Source organism: Alnus glutinosa, chromosome 1, assembly GCF_958979055.1.
Source record: "Alnus glutinosa chromosome 1, dhAlnGlut1.1, whole genome shotgun sequence".
NCBI classification, from domain to species: domain Eukaryota; kingdom Viridiplantae; phylum Streptophyta; class Magnoliopsida; order Fagales; family Betulaceae; genus Alnus; species Alnus glutinosa.
In genome coordinates, this window is record NC_084886.1 from 23,971,784 (window position 1) to 23,981,623 (window position 9,840).

General features: G+C 37.2%; 1 protein-coding gene across 8 annotated transcripts; it reads right to left on the reverse strand.

Moving 5' to 3' along the window:
• Nucleotides 1–1,176: 1,176 nt before the first annotated feature.
• LOC133877616 (binding partner of ACD11 1) lies at nt 1,177–9,219 on the reverse strand. Of its 8 annotated transcripts, none has more exons than XM_062316030.1 (7): nt 9,092–9,151; nt 8,670–8,809; nt 8,367–8,471; nt 7,830–7,933; nt 7,675–7,750; nt 3,224–3,307; nt 1,177–2,152 (listed from the first exon to the last, which is right to left on the reverse strand). In XM_062316030.1, exons 3-7 carry the CDS (start codon nt 8,418–8,420, stop codon nt 1,568–1,570), a joined length of 903 nt encoding a protein of 300 aa, XP_062172014.1. In that variant the 5' UTR covers nt 8,421–8,471; nt 8,670–8,809; nt 9,092–9,151; the 3' UTR covers nt 1,177–1,567. The 8 variants fall into 8 exon arrangements, with proteins under 8 accessions (XP_062172014.1, XP_062172021.1, XP_062172009.1 ...); XM_062316037.1 differs by having other exon boundaries at nt 8,388–8,471; nt 9,092–9,149; XM_062316025.1 differs by lacking the exon at nt 8,670–8,809 and having other exon boundaries at nt 8,388–8,471; nt 9,092–9,186.
• Nucleotides 9,220–9,840: the final 621 nt, after the last annotated feature.

A 9,840-nucleotide genomic window follows, 5' to 3' on the forward strand; every position in this document is an offset into this window, starting at 1 on the left:
TGTAATTTTTCAATAACTACTTTGATTATTATTGATGGAGATGTTCTTATCTGGTAGGCACCTGCAACACGCAAGCTTCCTTCTCTTACCCTTTGATTTCATGACTAATGAAGGCCTGTGACAATTTTCACCCTTAATTTTTTTTTTAAAAAAAAAAAAAAAAAAAAAAAACCTACTTTATTTCATGCATTTTAACATGAAATCACCAACATGCTAATCGAGAAAATTGTAAGGTAAGCAAACTAATAATCAGATCTTTTCATGCATGTCTAAACAACACCAACCACCCGCATTTTTCCATGAAATCACAACATCCATGGCAAGGAAATTTAAAAACAAAAACTGTCCAAAAATGTTTATTACCGAAACATGTGTTTTCAATAATTCCAAATCACATCTTATTTTCATGCTTCGCAACATGAAATTTCTAATAAGCAAAGCCAGAAAAGCCGTAGAACATGTGAACTAGAAAATCGGTTTTGCATGCATGTCCATATGACATTTATAATGCCCTGAATTTTATTTCTGAAAAATAAAGATATTTGATTTTGAGGAAGAGAATGCTATAAAACTCACATTTTTATTTCACAATGTTAACATTGCAGTCCCAACCAACCATTGAATTAGTCACTGTTAAAAAAAATAATAATAATTTAAAGATTGATTGGGAATTGCCACGTCAATTTTGTGAGATAAAAATTGAGTGTATATCATTTTTTTATTTTATTTTTTTTGAGGTAAAGGCAGAATTTTGATATTTTATGGACGAAATAATAGACTTCGGAGAATTATTAAGGAGTTAAGTTTAAAGTGGGAAGATGTTTTAGGTCTATATAATTAAGAGACAAAATTTGGGTTATTGTTTTAACCCTATACTCATAATGACTCAAAATATTAATCACCCAACTCTTGCATCCATTAAACAATGCACGAGGGTCACACAACAAAAACTCTACATTACCAAAATTGGGACGCATACCATTACATCAAAATATATATATATATTTTTTAAATTATTATTATTAAATTCACGTGTCTCCAAATATTCTGATTTTGTTGGTGTAACCTGTCACATCAAAATCACTGTGACATATTCCCAAAAATAAAAAACCCTAAATCAGTATTCTACCTGTAGAAGAAAATGATAAAACCATTTCCAGGCACAAAACACACCTCTACAGCTAAATGGAGGAAACCAGCATTCCAATCATTCAAGAGGGAGGGGAGAATAAACCGCACTGAAAATAGTGGGAAACAGAATATACTTGATATAACCCAAACGAACAAAAACTTCTACTTTGAAACATGTATGATGGAAGTAGCCCAGAACTGCTTTCAACTTGACTTGAGAACAGCTCCTTTCAGGTAGTTCTGCATTTTCTACCTAGATTTGAGTCCAGTGGAAGACTATGGACAAGCCAGGCAATTCTAAATTCACTACAGCAATTAATGTGATTTATATAGCCTTTCAACAGGCAATCCGTCATAGAATCTTCGTCTTCAAGCATATCATACAGACAACTGAAAAGTAATCCAACTGTACTGGGTAAAGGAAAATCGACAGCAGTCATATGATGCGAAGCGTATTGTCATCAGCTGAATTGACAGGAACCGTTGGAGGCTCCGATGCGGAAGACTCATCAAGATGGATTTGTGCAAAGTCATTGATGATCCCTGTCCTTTCCCTGTAAAGGATCTCCTTCTTGTCCTCGTCAGCCTTCCCAACCTTCTCCTTGGTCATCATGGTAACATCCTCAGCTGCCTTTGCAACTGCACTATATGCACTTGAAATCCATGAAGCTCCGGTTAATACATAATGATTGCTCATAATAGCAGTTCCTGCAGTGGCAGCCTTCTGTTCAGCAGCAGCAAAGGCAGATTTCGTTTTCTCAGATACCTGGAACAGCTCATCCATGTCTCTCACCTTTTCGTTTACTATAGTTGTTCCAATGCTTAGCTTCTCACTCAGTCCTATTTTACGATCAATGGAAGCAACTGTGGCAGAGGCATTTGATATCAAGTGATGCTGTTCATCAAAAGCTTTTGCCTTGCTAATTGCATCCTTTCCCAAGACAAAACCCCTAGCAAGCATGGTGCTCGCTACATCTTCAGCCTTCTTAACAGCAGAACTAGTAGCAGCTACCTTTTTCTCCTTTAAAATTGAATATATAGAAACTTCAGAAAGAATGAATTGCTTTCTAGAAACTTTTTTGTTTCTTAACTTGATTTTTGGATTGAGCGGAGGGGAAAAACAATAAAAGAAGAATAATTCACTTTGTTTATATGCACATATATGCGGAGTTAGTTTAATAACTATTTAAAAAATAAAAAGGAAAGAAAGAAAGAAAGAAAGCAAAAGACTATTCTGAAGTGCTCCAGACAGAAAACTACATACGGGGAGAATTGCAAACAGATTCACCTGCCTTGCAGTAAGTGTAACTTCATATAGCTATTTTCTTTTGATACAGCATGGTTAGAACACCACTAGGCCGCATATGTGGTGGTTCAATATAAACTCTGTCAAGTTCATGTTTACATTTATTTCCCAAAGTATATTCACCATAGAAAAGCAAGAAATATCTATTGATAGCAATAGTTTGTTTGGAAGCTTTTACATAAATTAAAATACTAATAAAAAAAAAAAAAAAAATCTATTGCTAGCATAGCCATTTCGTATTCTTGAAATCAGACATGGATGAAGAGTCTTTACATGCATTTAAACATCTAAAAGCACAAGTCCATATGCATTTAGGTTGCTGAAATTAAAATAAAAGACATGTTTGTGCTGTATCATATATTTATATATGCACACACTCTTTTTGTTTTGTTTTTTTTGGGTATCATATATCATGCCTCAAAACTTGAAAAACAGAGTAAAAGTTTTGCATATTTTACCCTTCAAATATCTGGAATATAAAATTTAACTTCAAGTATTACCTATATATCGCAATTTCCACACATGAACAAAAGAAGCATGGCATTCTATTTCTATTTTGGAAGTGTAAGGTCTCCAATAAATCTGAAGAAAAGAAAAAACATGCTCAACCTAAAAACATATGCCCGAACACCAGAGAAATAGACAAATAATTATTGACATGCTTGCTATTAGTACCATTCCACTACATTTATACATCAAAAGTAGCACTAGAGTGAATAATCATCCTTAATATCACCCAAAAATATAGATACAAAGATATAATTTTGTACAAGCTATAGGATTTACCAGGTTTGGTGGGATAGCTTGAGGAGGCAGCTGGTAATTCTCAACAAGTGTAATAGAGACAGAAAGATCAACTATTGTAGCTCCCTGAGTTGACAAATAAGAAAAATAAGAACAGAGATTTTAAAAAAAAAAAATGAAAGCCAAAATGTTATCCTACACACAAGTTGGAATGGTCCCAGTTGTATTAGAAGGTTTAGGACCTATGGTGTTGAGAAAATCGTGTAGAAAATATGGTGGCTACTTCGAGGGAGCGAAGGCCTCCTAAATTTCACACAAGATGAAATATGCTGAAGAAATTGTGTGATCCTCTTATTCAATTAACTCTAGGGTTCTTATAGAAGACCCCTTACAAGCTCAAGGGATAATTAGGAAAAATATCCATGATTTTCTACATGCAGAAGGAAAGATACAACCTAATAAATAAGATTACATTACTTGGAGAAGGATCCTCCTTATTTTTTCCTAATTAGAGATTACATGATTTGAAAGGAAAAATACTTCATTCTTTCCAAATGAGCATACTTTATTCTTACCAAAATGAATTTTCTTTATTCTTCTTGCCAAATGAGCTGGTTGATAACATTCATTCCCTCTTACGAAGAACCTTTGTCCTCAAAGGTTACATCTGGAGGCAACTCTTCCTAAGTTGTGTCTGCAGGTGGTAATCCTTGCCACAAAATCAGGATCTCATACTTCTTGTTTTGAATCCTTCTCCCCAACAGCTCTTGTGGTATTGGCATTGAAGTCCCTTCCTCATGTGTAGTTGGTAACTCTGGCTGCACCACAATTCCTTCACCTAGTTTCTTCTTTACTAAATTGACATGGAACGCAGGATCTATTTTGGACCCTTCAGGTAACTTCAACTTATAAGACTTTGGATTGAAATTATAAATAATCTGGTAAGGACCAAAATACTCAGCTGCCAACTTTATAATTTTTTCTCCTAGCCACAGATGCCAGATGATAAGGATGTAACTTGAGATAAACCCAATCCCCAACCTCAAACTAAACGTCTCTGTGGCGTTTATTGTAGACCTTTTCCATTTGTTCTTGGGCCATCCTTATATATTGTCTTTCAGCTCCTTCAAGATTTGATCTTGTTAGCCAATAATTACTCGATCAACTCCAACTTGGTTGTGCTTGGTAGATAGGACAAGATTTTCGGGGGTTCACAACCAAAGACAATATCAAAAGGAGTTTTTGTCAAAACCGAATGACACCCCGTATTATAACTGTACTCAGCCAAGAACCTATCCAACCATTCCTTTGGACACGAGCTATTAAAACACCGAAGCTACATTTCCAAGGTCTTGTTAACCACCTCACTCTAGCCATCAGTTTGAGGGTGGTAGGCTAAGCTAAAGTTAAAACTTGTTCCTTGCAACTGAAACAGTTCCACCCAAATGGAACTAGTGAATATAGGATCCCTATCACAAACTATGCTTCTTGGCATGCATGGAGTTTGAAGATATTTTTAAAAGCTAACTTCACTACAATAGGGGCAGTGTAGGGATAGGATAGTGCTAAAAAACTCCCATATTTAGACAACCTATCAACAACTACTAGTATGGTAGTCTTCCCCTTCGATTTGGCAAACCATCAATGAAACCCATCGATACATCTTCCCATACTTGGTTTGGGATAGGGAGAGGTTGTGGTAACCCTACAGGGGATAGATATTCAGATTTATGTCTCTGACACAAATCACACTCCCTAAATCCAATTTGTCAACCCGAAAGGTATGACTAGAAATTCATAGTGGCCTTAGTGCGTCTGAAATGCTGTTTTCTATATATCTTCTGGTGCCACACAAATTTGATGATATCCAGATCTTAAATCCAATTTGATGAAAACCCTTGCCCCACTTAACTCATTCAATAATTCTTTGATGACGAGTATAAAAAATTTATCCTCAATTGTAACTTTATTTAGTGCGCAGTAATTGACCCACATTCGTCATGCCCCATCTTGGTTTTTCACCAATAGAACCGGTGAAGACTACAGGCTAGTAGAATGCCAATGACCCCATTTTCCAACAATTCGCCTACTAATTTTTCTCTCTCCGATTTTTTATAATGGGGAGGGTACCAATATGGTTTCATGGCTATAGGTCTCGCCCCATCTACCAAGGGAATCTTGTGGTAAAAATTTCAGCTAGGGGGCAACCCTCTAGGCTCTTGAAAAATATCCTAAAACTTTTTTAGCAACCAATTCACCACACCATACCTCTTGGCCTCCAGCGCAAAAAATACATTCTGCCTATTTCTATTGCCCCGCTCCCCTTTCCATAATACTTGGGCCCATAAAATTGGAAATACATCTCAAGTTTTTTAAAATCCCCCAGACTAGGACCCAACATTTAAGCCACTACGCACCCAAAATTAAATCATACCTGCCAATGAGAAGAACATACAAGTCCATGAAAAATTTAAAATTTTGGACAGTTAAACTTACCCCTTTACAAACTCCTTCACAATCGATATGGGTCCCCGAAGCTACTCTAACTTTCATTCTTTCCCCAATGGCTCTAAGCTCCACCAAATCCGCCATTTTTTGGCTCACAAAATTGTGAGTACTTCAGGTGTCCACAAGAATGAGAATGGAAAATCGACCAAGTTTGCCCACAACATTCATGGTTTTGGCCTCATCCATGCCGGAAATAGCATGCAATGACACCAAGGGAACTTCATCTTCTTCCTCCGGATCTTCATCCCCCATAATAACATTTCCATTGTCATCCTGTCATTGATACGCTTCAATGAAGAAAAACATTTGCACCAATGACTAGGCCTGTATTTTTTGTTGCAATGAAAACATAAACCTTTTGCCTGTCATTCCTTTAGTTCCTCCCGGGTTAGGCACTTAACTAGTAGTCGGTTTCCAGAATGGTTTCGGTTAGCACTGAAACTGTTGGGAGCAATTTTATTAGCGCTTCTGCTACTGCTGCCTGAAGGCGTTCTGCAAAAATCATTCGTGCTTGCTCGTCGCATGGTGGTGCTACAGGCTTCATACACCCGTGTCAATCCGATGGGTGTTGTCAGATCCTGGGGTCGAGCAGCTTCCACGTCCTTCTTGATTGAATCCTTGAGGCCGCTAACAAAACAATATGGTTTTTTGTTCTGGTGAAAGTGGACTGGATTTGGCCAGCAGAGTCTCAAATTTGGTCTGACAATCAGTAACAGAGCCTTCTTAATGCAATAAAAAAACTGAGACGGTCCGAAACTCGCCTGCAACCAGTCCACCAACTCTATTCACGTTACCTCTCTCCTTTCTTGCCGCAACACTTGAAACCATAACTGAGCTCCCCCTTCCAGATGCATGGACGCAAGGGAGACTCGATCTACAGGTGAAGTGCCGTAAAAGTGAAAAAACTGCTCCGCACCAGCACACCCAATTCGTGGGGTCTTCATCACCATTGAAGTGTGGAAACTCCAGACGAATGGTGTGGTTTGCTCAAGCTTGAGGGCTCTCCTCCCCACTGCAGGATCCATTCAGTCCCCTGTGAGAGGACTCGCTTTCCTCTAAATGTGATTTTCTTCGATCCTGCGTAGAGACTAACTGAAAAATTTCAGCTAATCTCTCCATAACTTGCTGATGTACTCGCTCTAATTGATCAACTTGATCCTCCATGCCTAAGCTCTTATACCACTTTGGAATGGTCCCAGTGGTATTAGAAGGTGTAGGACCTATGGTGATGAGAAAATCAAATAGAAAATTTGGTGGCTACTTCGAGGGAGTCAAGGCCTCCTAAATTTCATACAAGATGAAATATAATGAAGAAATTGTACAATGCTCTTATTCAATAACTCTAGGGTTCTTATAGAAGACCCCTTACAAGTTCTAGGGATAACTAGGGAAAATATCCCTGATTTTCTACATGTAGAAGAATAAAAAATAAGATTACACTACTTGGAGAAGAAGGATACTCCTTATTTTTCCAAACTAAAGATTACAGGATTTGAAAGGAAAAATACTTTATTTTGCCAAATGAGCATACTTTATTCTCTTACCAAAATGAATAAGCTCTTCTTAATGAGCTGGTTGATGACACAAGTGTTAAGGAAGGCATGCAAGGATGAAATATCCGAGCTTGCCTTTATATATGGCCAATGCCTTCATGCAAGATCTTGAGGTTTAATTACTGTAGAACAAGAAGTGCTTACTGCATTGGCTTGGCCAGTTGTCTTAAGCAGACTGACAAATGTAGGACAGATACATACAGGACTAACACTTAAACCAGCCAATGTTGTAATCTTCAGAGAGTTTTAGAATTTTAGTATAATTTAATTTCAAAGTTTTTTGGATTTTTACCATAAGAGATTCTTAAGGCTCATATATATATATATATATATATATATATATATATATATATATTATATTTCAGCCTGATGAAAATTTCTGTGTAACTCTAAGATTAACAGTTCAACCGCCATCATCCTAGATGAACATACCGATAAGAGCATTGCTGTATCTGCTCCCTGTGAATCCTTGAAGGTAACATAGGAAAGTTGGGTCGTATCGGTTTCCCTACCAAAAGTACAACCAAATCTTTTGAGAATGACTTTACCTATAACCCGTAATGTAAATATAATTCAAGTGTACTGACCTTTGCATTTCAATGTATTGAATATCACCAGAAAATGAAAAAAATTCACTGATATCCCTCTCAGATGCAGCTAGTGAAATGTTGCTGATCTTAATGGTTCTTATCTGCGAGGAGCAAAAACAGAGATAGATCTGGTTACTTTTTCCCCAAGTGACTACTGAATGAAGTTGAACACTGACCACATTTAAGAATTGGGTTTAGGACAAAAAAAACTTTCAGCCCAAGTTCTTGACAAATAATTAAACAAGTTGTAGTTACTGAAACTGAGAAACAGGTAGTTAAGTGATTGAAAGGAAATCAGTTTTCACTTTTAACAAATTACCCAAGTCTTATTCACACCTCAGAGACCTCATATGAATCCGAAGCCATTTGTTACTATAATTATTACTCTTCCTGCTACTGCTAGTACAAGTAGTATATTGATGTTACTGAAAATTTCCAAAAGCAAATATTTTGCATTCCACAATCTAAAAAGAAAAGCATATTCTTCACTACTAATATCCAGATAATAAACAAAACTCCACTGTTAATAGCTACCCTAAAATTTTGTTTCCTCACATCTGAAACATTGATTATCCAGTTTGGTGTCATAGCTGATTGGGGAACTGTTCCAATCCCCTGATCAATATGGCTTGCGGGGATCTGCATGGAAAATGCTACATAAGGTGGTTTTTCAGGGTTAGAGGTAAAATAGAAAGCTTTAAAAGCACCAACTGCAAGAAGCACAATAGAAATGAACTCACACAAGGACATTATACCTAGTACTTTGAGCATTGTATATAGTGATGAAATCAAGATGAAAGAAAAGGGAGATAAGGAAAATTTGCAGTAAAAGCATACTTAATAATTGAAGATTCACAAGGCAGTGATAACCCCAGGATATGAAGGCTTGCTATTCCAGTGTATCCAACAAGCAGGAAATGAATCGAATCCCTTTTTTTTCTTTTTTCTTTTTTCTAATTTAAAGTCACATACAAATCCTAGAAAAGCAGAACAAAAACAACAGCTCAGGTTCTTAGGCACAAGCTAAAGAGAAGTATAAAAGAAAAGATATATTTTACTGTAGATCGAAATGAGGCGCTTATAATCATCCACATTAATCCTAAACCATATAGATCTTAGTGGGCTGCCAAACAGAGCATAAGACAAAGCAACATTTGCGTTTCCAACAGGCGGTTATATAGATCTTGAACAATCAGACATGGGCGTCAATCAAATCTAAGGATCTACCAACCGCAAGGGTGGACACATTACATACTCACCGACATCCGAAGATAGTAGAAGAGTTGGTTTGACAGTTGAAACCGGAGAGCAGCAAGCAGAAGATGAGGAAGGAGGGGATTGGGTTTTCTTTTTCTTTTTCTTTTATTCTCACTTCTCAGCGGGAAGTTCGCGCGCCCCATCACGGGATGAGACTCTTTTTTTTTTTTTCTTTTTTTTTTTTTTTTTTGAAAAATTACATTTGAGCCACAAACACTCTCGGCCGTTTTGAAAGTAGCCTCCCAAACTACCAACTCCTGACTTTTGACCCCCAAACTATCAAAAAATGCCAAAAAGACTCTATTTGTCAAAATATTTCCCTAATACCCATTCACATGTCATTTTTTCAATTAAAAAATAATAAAAATTAAAACAATTTAAAATTTAAATTTAAAAAACAAAGAAAAATTTAAAATATGAAAAAAAATAAAAAAATAAATAAAAAATGTGGTCGGCCACCCCCATTTTAGCCAGGGGTGGCTAAATGGCGTCCTCCACCGCCCAAATCCATGGCCTTGGCACTACTACATCGTTCTGGAGCAATCCCTTTCACCAAAATCTCTCGTCTTCCTCGAGAGTGTTCTTCTTCGGGGAGAGATTCGGGAAAGCAGCGTCATATCCAAGGATGAGAGCGAAGGCTAGGGTTGGGCCGGCGAGGGTAGTGAACGAGAAGGTGGTGGGGATCGATCTGGGGATGACAAACTCGGCGGTGGCGACGATGGAAGGAGGGAAGCCGACAATCGTGAACATA